The sequence below is a fragment of the Muscardinus avellanarius genome, assembly GCF_963383645.1.
Source record: "Muscardinus avellanarius genome assembly, chromosome: 10".
Classification (NCBI taxonomy): domain Eukaryota; kingdom Metazoa; phylum Chordata; class Mammalia; order Rodentia; family Gliridae; genus Muscardinus; species Muscardinus avellanarius.
Window position 1 is genome coordinate 113,473,728 of NC_137796.1, and position 13,909 is coordinate 113,487,636.

The 13,909-nt window shown below is 64.5% G+C and overlaps 3 protein-coding genes across 4 annotated transcripts in view; 1 reads left to right on the forward strand and 2 right to left on the reverse strand.

The window, feature by feature from the left end:
• The window catches only part of AXIN1 (axin 1), a gene marked incomplete at both ends in the record, with an annotated part of 49,776 nt that extends 42,223 nt beyond the window's left edge, over window positions 1-7,553 (forward strand). The window contains 7 exons of one of the 2 annotated variants that reach the window (XM_080702826.1): window positions 716-853; window positions 1,931-2,454; window positions 2,812-2,982; window positions 3,989-4,234; window positions 5,668-5,775; window positions 6,847-7,014; window positions 7,427-7,553. In XM_080702826.1, the coding sequence (XP_080558952.1) occupies window positions 716-853; window positions 1,931-2,454; window positions 2,812-2,982; window positions 3,989-4,234; window positions 5,668-5,775; window positions 6,847-7,014; window positions 7,427-7,553 (1,482 nt within the window). The remainder of the gene's footprint in view (window positions 1-715; window positions 854-1,930; window positions 2,455-2,811; window positions 2,983-3,988; window positions 4,235-5,667; window positions 5,776-6,846; window positions 7,015-7,426) is intronic. The other variant, XM_080702825.1, reaches the window with a different exon arrangement.
• Window positions 7,554-8,293: 740 nt separating this feature from the next.
• On the reverse strand, window positions 8,294-11,038 carry PDIA2 (protein disulfide isomerase family A member 2; the record flags this gene model as incomplete). Its single annotated transcript, XM_080702587.1, has 11 exons — window positions 10,825-11,038; window positions 10,132-10,338; window positions 9,932-10,065; window positions 9,723-9,860; window positions 9,543-9,659; window positions 9,343-9,468; window positions 9,081-9,278; window positions 8,868-8,988; window positions 8,622-8,803; window positions 8,424-8,522; window positions 8,294-8,338 (listed from the first exon to the last, which is right to left on the reverse strand). Exons 1-11 carry the CDS (start codon window positions 11,033-11,035, stop codon window positions 8,294-8,296), a joined length of 1,578 nt encoding a protein of 525 aa, XP_080558713.1. The 5' UTR covers window positions 11,036-11,038.
• A 279-nt stretch (window positions 11,039-11,317) lies between these two features.
• On the reverse strand, window positions 11,318-13,024 carry ARHGDIG (Rho GDP dissociation inhibitor gamma; the record flags this gene model as incomplete). The annotated part of the gene is made up of 6 exons (XM_080703037.1): window positions 11,318-11,517; window positions 11,587-11,650; window positions 11,724-11,800; window positions 11,967-12,050; window positions 12,129-12,308; window positions 12,952-13,024. 6 exons carry the CDS (start codon window positions 13,022-13,024, stop codon window positions 11,318-11,320), a joined length of 678 nt encoding a protein of 225 aa, XP_080559163.1.
• Window positions 13,025-13,909: the final 885 nt, after the last annotated feature.

Below are 13,909 nucleotides of genomic sequence, written 5' to 3' on the forward strand. Positions count from 1 at the left end.
GGCCACGAACCTGAGATCCTCCTGTTTCAGCCTCCCAAGCACTGGGATTACAAGTGTGGCCCTCATACCTGACTCACTCCATTGCTGAGCCCTGATATCTTCCAACCTTGTTCCCAGAGACCAAGGGCCTGCTGTGTCCTAGCCCCACCCTGCCAGACCTCCAGTTCTTCAGTCTTGAGAGGCTGGAAGTATTGAAATAGTCTCCCACTTTAGTGATGAATGGAGGCAGGAAAAGGGGCAGAGAAGCAGCTAGCTCCAAGAGAAGGAGCAGCCTGCTTTACAGTAGCTCCTACTTAGTGAGGAGACCCTGCTTCAAAATAAAGAATAAAAAATAGGGCTGGGGCTGTAGCTTGGCGGTCGAATACCCTGGGTTCCATCCCCAGTATTGCATAAACAACTGGGCATGGTGGCCACGCCTGTAATCCCAGTACTTGGGAGGCCGAGACAGGAAGATCCGAGTTTGTGGCCAGCCTCAGCTACTGAGTGAGGCCTCCTGCAAATTAGTGGGACCCTGTTTCAAACTAAAGAATAAAAAATTGGGCTGGGGTGTAGCTTGCAGGTCGAATGCCCCTGGGTTCCATCCCCAGCACCAAAAATGAATAAAATAAGATGTAGCTTCACATGCTGTGTCTTCACCAAAGTGATCCTTCGCGCTGCGGGGTGGGGTGGAGCCGCCCTGGGAGGTGGCACCTGCTGACCCTGTGTCTGACTGCAGCGCACTTACCGGATGCCAAAGGAGATCCGCGTGGAGCCACAGAAGTTTGCAGAGGAGCTTATCCACCGCTTGGAGGCCGTTCAGCGCACCCGGGAGGCGGAGGAAAAGCTGGAGGAGAGGCTAAAGCGTGTGCGGATGGTGAGCAGGCCACCCTCAGGCCGCGGGCGCGTCACTGTGTTTCCCAGGCCCAGGGTCCTGAGTTCACGGTACTCCTGGCCGGCCGCCTCTGACCCTCCTGCCAGGACCTTGCGGCCCCTCCCTCCCCTCCCTCGCACCAGGTCCAGGGCGCCTCCTGACTGTCTCAGGAGAAGCCCACGCCAGCACCTGCGGTCAGGTGTGCTCGCGCGCTGCCCCGCACTGCTGCGGTATCCGGCTGCGTGTGTTCTCGTGTTTATGAGTGTCAGTACTTAGGGAGCAGGCAGTTTTTTTGTTTTCCTGGAAACCCTTCTACCTCTGGGCTACACTCCCAGACCTATTTTTATACTTTTTTATTTGGAAACAGGGTCTCTTAAGCCAGCAAAGCTAGCTTCAAACTTGCGTGATCCTCCTGTTTCCGCCTCCCACGTGCAGGGACAATTTTAGTATTCTGATGGCTCTGTCCAGAAGAACAAGTGTTTGGGGCAGCAGTGCCGTGAACTGGGAGTGTTGGCAGACATTGAGCCCAAAAGTGTCTCCGTCATGTCAGCTCTGAACACACGTGGGCTCCTGCGGGAGGTGAGGGGGCGCACCGCTGCCTGGCCGCAGGTGCTGCTCAGTCTGGAGCTTCTCACCCAGGCTCAGTTGCCAGCTGTGGCCACCGGGTGACCTCTGTGCTTTTTCTGTACCTGAGATAGAAAGCTCCGTGAGTCCGTGGAAACTCTGCTGCAGGGAGAGGACAGCAGGCACACAGCCAGCTCTTGGGAAGGAGGCTGGGCGGCTGCCACAATGGAGGGAAGATTTTTCTCCTTGGTTGTGACTGGCGCTGGCACTGGGGCCTGGTGTGGGGGTTCTGGATGTTGCCCCTTACCCCTCTGCCTGTTCTCCCTCTCCTGCCCTCAGCCTGGCAGGAGCTGGCTCGGCAGGGCCCTCTGCTGCTTGGGCACCTGCCGTCCCTGGCCACAGCTGAGCAGCAGTGGTGTCTGCTGCATTGAAGGGTAGGGCCGTGGTAGCCAGGCCCAGCTGTGTCTCCTGCGAGGGCCGCTGGTGCTGGCTGATACTGCAACCTTGTTCCTGCAGGAGGAAGAAGGGGAGGATGGAGACCTGCCCTCCGGACCCTTGGGGACCAGTCACAAACTGCCTCCCGCCCCAGCCTGGCACCACTTCCCGCCCCGCTATGTGGACATGGGCTGCTCCGGGCTGCGGGATGCCCACGAGGAGAACCCAGAGAGCATCCTGGACGAGCATGTACAGCGGGTCATGAGGACACCTGGCTGCCAGTCACCCGGGCCAGGCCACCGCTCTCCAGAAAGCGGGCACGCAGCCAAGCTGGCAGTGCTGGGGGGCGTGGCCTCGGGGCATGGGAAGCATGCGCCCAAGTTGGGGCCAAAGCTGGACACATCTGGCCTGCACCACCACAGGCACGTCCACCATCATGTCCACCATAGCGCAGTCAGGCCCAAGGAACAGGCGGAGGCCGAGGCCGCCCGTAGGGTCCAGAGCAACTTTGCCTGGGGCCCAGAGCCGCATGGCCACACGGCCAAGCCCCGCGGCTACTCCGAGAGTGTTGGCACCACCCCCAATGCCTGCGACCTGGCCTATAGGTAAGTCCCACATCGGCCCTGCCCTGGGCCTTGGGAGTGGGCACTGTCTGTCCCCGTGTCATGGCAGGGAGGGTCCAGAGGAGGCGGGGTGTGAGGCTGCGTCCCTGTGGTGGCTTGAGCTTTCCCTCGAAAGGTGAGGAAGCTGTGGGCAGGAACCTGGCAGGCACCCGGCAGAGTCTGGGTGGAGGGGAATGGGCAGGGCCGTCCCAGGCTCCAGCTGCTAGCTGCCTAAGGCAGCGCCGCCCCAGAGCAGGCGCACTGAAGACGACCCCAGGCAGGGCACGGTGGCCCTGCCATAGGCCGGCGGGCTCAGAGGCGGCAGGGGAGACCCGGTTGACCCAGGCCTTGCTCCCACAGCGGGAAAGTGGGTGCGCCCTCCAAAAGGAGCGCCAAGAAGGCCGACTCCGGGAAGAGCGCCGGCACTGAGGGGCTGGGCGCCCCCGAGGACGCAGAGAAGAACCAGAAGATCATGCAGTGGATCATCGAGGGGGAGAAGGAGATCAGCAGACACCGCAAGGCTGGCCACGGGTGAGCGGCGGCGCGGACCTCCGCCCCGGAGGCCTCCTGCAGCAGGCCGCTCTGCTCACAGCGCGGTGGCGTGGAACCGGGCCCTGGCGCCCGCCTGGGTGGGCAGACCACCCTTGCCCGGGAGCTCCAAGGGGGCCGTCTGCAGCCAGGATACCCATCTTGGCACTCTGCCCAGCTCCAGTTTTGGGTATTTCAGGTGGCTTTTGGTGTGTGTGTGGGGGGTGGTACTGGGGATGAAACCCAGGGCATCCTGCCTCTGAGAGCTACACTGCCAGCCTTTTTTCTTTTCTTTTCCTTTTTTTTTTGGGGGGGGGCGCCCTGGGGATGAAACCAAGGGGCATTCTACCTCCAAGCTATACCCCCAGTCCTGTTTTTTTTCTTTATTTTGAAACAATGCCTCACTTAGTTGCAAAGGCTGTTCATGAACGGTGATCCTCCTGTCTCAGCCTTCCAAATGCTGGGGTTACAATCGTGCACTACCATGCCCGACTTATTTCAGATTTTTCACCACAATTATTTACTTACGTATTTATTTGTGATGCTGGGCTGGGACCAAGGCCTTGCACATGGTAGGAAGTGTTCCACCACTGCTGTGCCCCTACCCAAAAAATTTGTTTTAAATAGTAAAATTGGTAGTTCTATAGAAAGCCTCTAAATAGCATCTATCTCAGTAAAGCTGCCAAAAATAAGATTAAAAAAGAAACGGGAGCCGGGCGTGGTGGGCACGCTTGTCATCCCGCGCTTGGGAGGCAGAGACGGGAGGATCGCGCAGGTTCGAAGCCAGCCTTACTGGCTTAAGAGACCGTTTCCAAATAAAAATATAAAAAATAGGTCTGGGAGTGTAGCCTGGAGGTAGAAGGGTTTCCAGGAACCCCAGTGCCACCAACAAAATAAATGGGAAAGAAAGAGGTGTCTGCATAAGGTGTGTATGTCTCACGGCTCCCCGGTGAGGGGCAGGCCCATGTAGCTGGGCAGACATCACCATGCCTTGTTCTTCTTTCACAAGGTCTTCTGGGGCGAGGAAACAGCAAGCCCACGAGAGCTCCAGGCCGTTGTCCATTGAGCGTCCTGGGGCCGTGCACCCCTGGGTCAGCGCTCAGCTCCGAAATTCTGTCCAGCCCTCTCATCCCTTCATTCAAGACCCCACAATGCCACCCAACCCGGCCCCCAACCCCCTGACCCAGCTGGAGGAGGCCCGCAGACGTCTGGAGGAGGAGGAGAGGAGAGCCAGCAAGCTCCCCTCCAAGCAGAGGTGGGTTGCCAGGGCTCGTCCTCCGGCCTGCCCGCGAGGGGCAGCCCTTGTCCAGCCCACGCCTGGCCTTGAGGGAGGCTCTGGGTCCTGGTGCCGCCACCACCGGTGGCCGCAGCCTCAGCTGCAGGTCACAGGTAGGACGAGGAGCTGTCCTGCTCACATCAGGCATGAGCTCCAGAGGCCCGGCTTGGCCTTTGGGCCCCAGTGGCTGATTCGCTGCTGCGGCAGCGCTGACTGAAGCCTGCTCTGTCGGGGGCATGTTGTGCCAGGCACAGGGAGCTCCCTTTCTGGCTGGCAGCCTCTTTCCAAGCCAGAGCGTGGCTTCTGACCTCCCCGGGGCCTGAGCCGGCTTTCCCGGATGTTTTGGCTCTTTACGTCCCAGATGGGATGGTGGCCCCTGAGGCCTGGGCGTCTCTCCCCAGGTCGTCCCAGGGCTGTGGCCACACAGAAATCACTATTCCTAGCAGCAGCTGGCTCTTTATGCCAGAGAGGAGGCATCTGAGCCGGGTCTGAGCCCACGGCTCAGGGTCCTGCATCCCTGTGGGGTCCTGCTCTGGTACCCTGGAGGCTGAGGCTGGCCACAGGCTCACAGCCCTTGCATGTTGCCCCAAGGTCAGCATGTAGACCCCTCTGAGGTTCTGGCCTGGCCAGGGGCTACCATCAGAATGCATCCCACCGTGGAAAGTCTCCATGGACCCGCACCGGGCTCAGAGGAAGGGTGGCATCCCCTTGAGCCTCAGAGCAGCCACTCTGCCTCCAGCTCCCTGCCTGTGGTCTCAGCCCCCCGTCTGTCTTGGGCCTGGCGGGGGCGCCGTGTGGGGCCGAGTGCGTTGCCTGTCTTCCCCATGAGGACCACTCTGCTGCGTGTTTCAGGGCGCGGTTTCCCTGCTGTGGTTCTGGCCTGTGGCTCTGGCATTTCCGTGTGTGGGGAGATCCTGGGTCTCCAGGCTATTGCACCCAGGGGATGGGGCTTCCAGCGAGCAGCTGCAGACGTGCAGGGCTGAGTCCCACGCTGTGGGGCTCCCGCCAGCATCTGGGCGGCCCAGGGGGAAAGGCCCCGCTGTGCAGGGGCCCCAGGACAGGCCCCGTCCTGGCGCCAGGTTCCCAGGTGCAGAGAGCTGGCATCCGACCGTCCCTGGGAAGTGGGCAGAGCGCTGAGTGGGGAGTGCCGATGGATATGGGGCTCTCTGCAGCTCTGAAGCCCGGAAAGTGGTAGCGTCTGGCACCACTTCAGATCAGCAGTTCCCCAAAGTGTTCTGGGGAGGCCACATACAAGCTTGCTTCTAGACTGTGTGGCCGCTGGCACCACCGGGCCTGGAAGGGTCTGGAGTCTGTCTCAATGGGAGCACTCGGGCGGGCCTTGTAGCCCACCACTGCCCACCGCCTGTCACCCAGCACGCCGTGGCCTCCCCAGTGACACGGTTGTTCTCTAGGTACGTGCAGGCAGTCATGCAGCGGGGACGCACCTGCACCAGGCCAGCGTGCACGCCCGTGTTGAGCACGGTGCCCGCCGTGTCAGACCTGGAGCTCTCCGAGACAGAGTACGTGTGCCCCAGGTCCTCCCGGTCCTGCCCATCCCATCTGGTCCCAGCCAGGTCCCAGGGTAGAGCAGCTCTTCTGGGACCTAAGCTCGGGCACCTTCCTGGAGGCAGCCAGGGTTCCAGAGGTCCTGTCAGATCTGCGCCTCCCTGTTTCTGTCAGGAGCACTGGTGGCCCACTGTGACGCCTCGGCACCTACATGGAGCCACAGCCCGTCTCTGGCGGCCCACTATGATGCCTCGGCACCTACATGGAGCCACAGCCTGCCTCTGGTGCCACCTCTGCCTTCCAGCATTCCCAGTGAGGTCTGCTGCCATGTTGAGCAGGGCTAGGTGCACAGCCATGTTCTCCAAAATGGCATCAGGGACTTCAGATGCAGCCGAGGTGCCTCGCAGGCAGGTCTGATGGTGTGGCTGCTTGGAGGGTGCTCCACACCAGCGCTGCGGTGACCACGTGTGGACCTTGCTGGCCCAACTCTTGTCTGTACTCATGGCAGGAGCGGGTCACCGTGAGGAGGACTTGAGAGCCTGGGGCCTTGACCACATCTAGCCCCGGCGGCACATGCACCCTGGGCCAGGGTGCTCCTGGGGCAGCCTTCCGTTTGTCCTGGAGAAGCCGGCTCCACAGGGCTGGCGTTCCTCTCGTGGCCCCTGGTCACAATGTGGAATGTCACACAGCCAAGCTGGCCCACCTGGCCTGGGCCTCTGCCACAGTGCTGACTCTGGAAGCTTCCGAGGCCCCTTGCTGGTGGGGTAGTCAGAGGACGTGGGAACAGGGCTGGGACTCGGGCGCTTCGCCTCAAGGTCTGCACGTCTCACTTGCCTGGTCCCTGCAGGCCCTTCGGGTGTTTGAGGTTCCAGGGTCCAGCGGGAGGCCTCTTGTGGTGGAGCCCGCTGTGAGCCAGACGGGCCTCTGAGGCAGGCCGGCTCACTCCCCCCAAGCTGGTGATGGCGCTGGATGCGGTCACCTTGTGGGCAGGCGTGTGGATGTCTGACCCATCCCAGAGCAGGGCGCCCTGCCCAGCTGGCCTGGCCTGAGGCCTGAGCCCACTGGTCACTTCCGTCTCTGCCCAGGACAAAGCCACAGAGGAAGGCGAGTGGAGGGAGCGCCCCGCTTCGCGACAGCATCGTGGTGGCCTACTACTTCTGTGGAGAGCCCATCCCCTACCGGACCCTGGTGAGGGGCCGCACTGTCACCCTGGGTCAGTTCAAGGAGCTGCTGACCAAGAAGGGCAGTTACAGGTAAGAGGAGGTGCCGAGCTGCCACTGTGTGCCATCCTCCCCACACCTGGTTCCGCTCCTCCAGCCGGCCGTGGCCGCTCCACACAGGAGGTCACACCCATGCACGCGCTGGTGTGCCTGGGTCGGCCTTGCTCCAGCTGAGGGTGGAAGGGAGCATCCGCTCCCCACCGAGGTTGGTTCCTGTCACCACATGGCTGAGCGCGCAGAGGCCCTGGGCGCTGGCCTCCGCTTGGCCAGTCAGGCACGTCGCCCTCCGCGAGTGGACACCCACGGCACCGCCTCCCGCAGCCCCCAGCAGGCAGAGCTTGCAGAAGGGCGGCACCACAGTGGTCCACCGTGGTCCCCGGCCCTGCGAGGCAGAGGCCGCGGGCACAGCAGGCACCCGCTCACCGCCGCTCGCCTCTGCCCCCAGGTACTACTTCAAGAAAGTGAGTGACGAGTTTGACTGCGGGGTGGTGTTTGAGGAGGTTCGGGAGGACGAGGCCATCCTGCCCATCTTCGAGGAGAAGATCATCGGCAAGGTGGAGAAGGTGGACTGACAGGCTGCGCCATTACAGTGCCGCGTCATGCTCAGGAGCCCAGGCGCCGGACAGCGCGGGGCGTGTGCAACCTGCGATGCTGCCCGCCCTGGGTCCTGCCAGTGAGGAGGGAGCCCTGCCACCCATAGCAATAGCAGGACCGCCTGGGAGCCGGAGCCCGGCGCCCCCTGGTGCCTTGCGCTGGCCTCACACTCCGGCCCCTTCCCTCCGCGCTCGCCCGCTGCACCGGCCGTCTGGCCCTGTAAATTGTACATGTCACCCTTGTGCCTTCAACACGCTCGTCTCTTGCCTGCCACTGTGTGAACCTGGGAGGAGCCCCGCGGGCAGCACCGCCGCCTCCAGCCACCGTGTAGATATGTACGTTCACAGGTCAGGGCCTGCAGGGGCTGACCCAGCCCATTTTTCATGCAATGACTTGTACAATTATCTTTTCAAGGTACTTGGATAATAATGAAATAAAAGTTTTTGAACCTGCCCGGTTGTGGAGTGACTGCGGTGGGCAGGGCCTGGCTAGCTGTCTAACTCTCAGACCTCCGGGATGGCCACACTGAGGCCTGCAGGCAGAGAGGGTGGGGCGCAGCTCACTCCTGCCCAGGAGGGCCCCCACTCAGATCAAAGCCAGGAGCCCAACACTGGGCCACAGCTCAGGGCAGAGGGCAGCCGCCCACCAACAGACACGTGTCCAAGACCAAAGCTCTTTATTACGGCTCCCGGCTCGCCCGGGCCATGGGGGTGGGCAGCTACAGCTCTTCCTTTGGTCCCGTGGTGGAGTTGGCAGGTGGCTCCTAGGAAGGGTCACAGCTCAGAGCCCCATCTCAGCCCGCCCTGCCCCACCAGCCCAGCCCGGCCCGGCACCATCTGGGCACCCACGGGGAGCGGGGCCGCGGGCTCCTCCTCTGGCAGCTCGCCCCCGCTGTCTAGGAACTTAGAGAAGCTCTCCAGGTCCCGGGTGCTTCCGTAGTCGATCACCTGGGAGGAGCAGGAGCGGTGGGCTCGGCCCGGGCCACGGCCTGACCCCAGCTCCCAGGCCAGGCGGGGTGGGCCCTGTTCCCCAGCCCCAGCCCTCACCTTCCGACCCGGCCCTGCGGGGAAGAACTTGAGGGTGGGGAAGCCGTGTACAGCAAAGGCCTCCAGCTCGTTGGCCGTGGCGTCCAGCTCCGCGATGACGATGTCCTGCCGGTCTCGGTACTTCTCGGCCAGCGCCTCCCACGCCGGCGCCATCTCTTTGCAATGGCTGCACCATGGGGCATCTACGGGGTGTCAGGCTCCACCAGCTGGGCCCACTCCCTCCCACCCACCACCCACAGCACTCACAGAATTTGACAAACACATTCTTGGTCTCGTCGAAAGCCACCTGCTCAAAGTTCTTGCCCACGAGGGTCTTGACCGGCCGCTGGTCCCAGTCCGGGGGGACCTCCTGGCTCAAGAGGTAGGGCTGGGGGCCAGGCCAGGCACTCAGGGGATGCTCTGCAGGGGAGGGTGCCCGCTCCTTCCTCCCGTCCCGTGGGTGGGCACCCGGTAGCTGACCTTGAGCTCACCACTGAAGACTGCGTGGCAGAAGGCAGCCACTGACGCTGCGGTGACAGGCCCCCTGCCTGCGGGCGCGTACTTCTTGGTGGTCCCCAGGTTAACCAGACGCAGGGTCGGGGCCTCCTCAGCCTTGAGGCCGAAGTACTGCAGCACGTGGGCATTGTCCGCAGCCACATCGACCACCACAAACAGCACCTAGCAGCACAGAGTCCACACCGGGTGCCCCGCCGCCCCACTGCCCCTCCTGGCCCCCTAGTACCTGCCCCCGGAATGGAGGAGCCGCCTCCCTGAAGGCTGCCAGGAGCTCCCTGTGCGCAGCCAGCGTCTGGTTCACAAACAGCAGCAGGTGGTTGAGGATCCTGGCAGCGTAGATCTTTGCGGATGTCTGTGGAGCGGGGGCTCGTGACTCCCACAGCACCACCCTGGCCAGCCCGGCCCTGCGCCAGCGGCGCCGCTCACCTGCCTGTTGAACTCCGTGACCAGGTGCATGCTGTGCGTGACGAGGAAGCGGGACAGATCCCCCAGCTCCAGGCCCAGCTCCTCGTCCACGGGGAAGTCAGCACGCCCCTCGTCAAACTGCACAGCAGGAAGGTCAGTGGGGCTGCCGCCCGGCCCCTGCCCCCCCCCAGCCCAACCCACCTTCTTGAAGAGAACCACGGTGTCCTTTGTGAGGCCAAACTTCTGGAAGAGCTGTGGCTGGTCAGTGATGCCGAAGGCCATCTCCAGGGCATCCCGGGCCAGAGCCAGGAAGGTGGCCACGTCCTCGTCCTGCAAGTCCTGCGGGCCCAGCCCCGTGAGCCAGCTGGAGCACTAGGGCTGCTCCTGTGGCCCGGCCCCGCCCCGCTTACCTGGAAGAAGCCGATGACCACCACATCCCAGGCATCCATCAGCGCCTGGGCCGCCTCCTCACTGTCCAGGCGTGTGGCACTGGCCCCCACCCGACGCCGCAGCCACTCGGCGATGCCCTCGGCCGTCCGGGGGCCTGTGGAGAGTCCCCCTCAGCCTGGGCCTGCCCCTCCTGCCCCAGCCCAGCCGCCCATGGCCACACCTGTGTACTCCTCTGGATGAGTGCGGTTGCCGTCTTGGAAGAACTTGAGTGTGGGGTACTCTGTCACACCAAACTCCTCGGTCAGCTCTGGCTCCGCGGGCCCATCCACCTTGGCCAGTGTGGCCCTGGCTGATTCAGCCGCTAACAGGGCAGCTGCTTTGCTGTACTCAGGGGCCAGCGCCTGGCAGTGCCCACACCACGGGGCATCTGGGGGAGCGAGGTCATGAGCCTGCCGGGCCCTCCCCCTCAGGTTCAGTGGGGCCACAGAGGGGCCCGACTTCCAGGAGCACCAGGCTCGGCAGGGGACGCAGGGCTGGAGAGTTTGAGAATCCTGTTGGGGTTCCTGCTGAGGCTTCAGAGAGAAATGGCTTTCTTTCTTTTTTTTCTTTTTGGTACTGGGAACTGAAGCTGGGGGCTCTGAGCTACAGCCCCAGCCCCTTTTCGCTAAGTTCCTGAGAGGCTGGCTTTGAACCTGTGTGTGGCAGGGTGCGCAGAGGGAGCAACCCCAGCCACTCAGGGAGGTGGCACGGGGGAGGCAGCCTCAGCATGCATTCACAGATGGCCACGCAGGGTGTGATTGCAGTCCCTGGGACCCCTCGGGAGCACAGTGCCCAGAGCAAAGCCCCGTCCACAGGGCAGGGCGGGGACCCCTAGGCATCCCTGTGGCTCCGGCCCGCCGACCCCAGCACTCACAGAACTCCACCAGCAGGGCTGGGTGCTCCTGCAAGGCCAGGCCCAGGGTTCGTCCACTCAGCACCAAGACCCCGTCCTCCTGGGGGACCTCCTTCCCGGGGGGCTCCTCCAGGAAGTCCTCTGAGGGACCCTCGGGCCCTTGTCCCTGTCCCCGTGGGCCCGAGGCCCGCAGCAGGAGCAGCAGCAGCACGGACAGGCACTGGCCGCGCATGGTTGTGCCAGACCCCGCAGGCCGGAGTAGATAAGGGGACCGAGCACCAAGCAGCAGCTGCCACGCGGCACCTGGCCCTTTCTCAGGGAAGATAAAGTCCAGGAGCCCCCCCGGGAGGGGGAGCAAAGAAAGGCGACACCGGGAGCGAGAGGTGACGTTTAATGGGGCTGTTGGGGCACAGTGCCAGGCAGGCAGGACGGGGGGGGGGGGTCTGGCCACTGACAGGGGCTGGGGAGGGCTGGGCCCCTTTCAGCGCTGGCAGAGGTGGGGCCAGGCCGGGGTTCAGTCTGTCCAATCCTGGCAGATCCGGAGGCCCCACTCCCAGCACAGGTGGTCCGTCCCGTCGTCGTCAGTGAAGCGGGACCTGACGACGTAGGGGCCCCGTGCCAGCGCGCCCCGCGGCGCCTCCTCCACGGTAGTCACGAACTCATACTCCTGGGCCCTGGGGCCGTAGCTGCCCACCATGTAGACAGCCTTGTCCACTGGGGGAGGGGCAGGTGTCAGGGGCCGTCCCCAGCCACCCCCCCAACCCATACCGCCCACTGCCTCACCGCGCAGGCCCCGCCGGTAGGTGTGGTGCACACATTTGAGGCCGCTGACGATCTCCCTGTTGACCTGCGGGTGGAGGGTGTTAGTGGCTCTGCCGGCAGCGGTCCCGGCTGGCTGTGCACCCCACAGCCTTCCTCACCTTGAAGGTGACCTTCACCTGGTAATCAACACCCTCCTTCAGGACAAAGTTCTGGGTTTTCAGCGCTGCCAGGTCCCCTATGAGGAAACCTAAGGTCTGAACTCGGACTGGGCTGAGCCTGCCCAGGAGCCCCTGAGGCATGGTGCTACCAGGCCTGCGGTGATGGCCCCAGGGCTCGGGATGGGCGCGGGCGTCCTGAGAGGGCTCCGCTCCAAGCAAGGGCTCCGCTTCGCAGAGAGTTACCTGTGAGGTCCATGGCGACCGGCCCCGGAGCCTGCTCAGACAGCAGCGTCAGCCTGGTCACCTGCACGTTGGGCAGGCTGGGATCTGAAGAGGGACAGTGTCCACAGGGTGCCCGCCTGCCCCCCCAGGGCAGCCCCCCAAGCCTGGGGCCCAGGCCCATACCCTCGACAGGCGGCAGAGGCCCCAGCAGCACCCGCTTGTACTTGGCCAGGCTCTCGTCCTCCGGGTCCAGCTGCTGGATCTCCAGCATGCTCTTCCTCCCCGGTGCGCGGTACGCAGGCACAGCCTCATCCAGCGACTCCTCGGGCACCGCCTGCCCACCCTCCTTGTCAGCCAGGAGGACTGGGGGTCGAGAGGGGCGTGAACAGCTGCCCAGCTGCCCTGCCATCCAAGCACCATGCTGACCCCCAAGCTGGTCAGGGAGCTACCAAGGAGGCCGTGGGGCCCGGGCAGGGGGCAGGGAGGGCGGCCAGGGCTCCAAGGACGCCCAGCAACACCCACCACCCCGCCTGGCTCGAGGCAGGCCCTGTGGCCAGAGGGGGCTGGCCCCATCCCTGAGAGTCAGCTGTCTGCTGGTCAGCTGTCTGCCAGGCCCCTCCCGCCAGAGGCCTGAGAGGAGGATGAAGACCCCAGTGGGGCCGAGCCACCCAGAGGCCCGGCTGCCGCAGGAGGTGGTGGCCCTGTGTTCTCCAGCCCAGCTGCGGGCCTCCCCAGAGCTCTGGCTCTTCCTGTGGGGCCCCCAGGGGCGTCTCTGAGCCCCTGCCCCTGCCCTCCGCCCTGGGGATGGCCATTCCCCGGGAGACCGGCCCCGCCTAGGGCAGTTCCCGGCTTCCTGCCTCTCTCTGTCCCCTTCCCCATGGGACGCATCTGAACGGAGCCCCCACCCGGCCAGTTTCGGCGCCAAGAGGTCCCACGCCCCTGAAGTTGCCGGGGGCGCCAGCCTGTGCCCCCCCCTGCCCACCCACCACGTGGCCGCCCGCCTCACCTCGGGCACACAGCGCCAGCCGGAGCAGCTCCAGCAGCTGCGCCCCCAGCTCACACGCGTCCAGGCCCAGCATGGTGGCGCGGCCGCGCCCGGCTCCGCTCAGCCCCGGCGCGACTGCGGTGAGCTCATCCCGGCCGGGAGCGCCCCCCGCGCCCAGCGCCGCGCCCGCGCCCGCGCCGCGCGCCCCCAGTCGCTCCGGACCCGCAGCCCGAGTCGCCCCGCCCGCCCTGGGCAGCGCAGGGGCCACCCGCCACCGGCCCAGCCCCAGTCTGGGTGGGCGGCACCGAGGGCTGGGAATGGCCCGCCGCCCAGACAGCCCCACACTCCTGGGGAGAGGGGCACCTGAGAAACACAAGGGCCCTGACACCCCGGGCAGGGGGATGGGCACCCAGGAAGCAGCTCCCAGCCCAGGAGGCCCTGTCCGCCCCCTTTCGGAGGACACCCTGCCCAGAGCCTGGTTCTGCAAGGGGCAAAGCCACCCGCTGGGCCTTGCTGCCCCTCCCCCTAGGGACTGGAAGGTTGGGCCACGTCCAGGCTGGGGATAACCCCTGCTGCCCCTGGGTTCTAGGAGTGGGGGTGAGGGTGTCCAGGCCAGGCCAGGAGCCCCTCCTGCCCCCAGCACCTCGTCATCCTGGGTCCTCCTCAGCAGCCAGTGATGGGCTCCCCTCTGCCTGGCCCCAGTACTCCCTGAGTGGGGAATGGCGGGTGGGGGGTATTCTATAGAAATTTCTATCTCCAGGAAAAAAGAAACAGAAGCATCCGTAATGGTCAAGGACCCGAGGGCCTGGGCACAGCGCAGGGGGTGTGGAGTGCAGCTGGCCAAGCTGTTTGAGGAAGGGCAGGAAGTGCTTGGAGTGGGGTCCCTGAGTGCAGAGGCTGCTGGTGAGCCAGGGGGCAGAGATCTCTCCTCAGCAAAGCCTCCTCCACAGCCCCAGGGCACCCTGGCCAGGGCTCAGCC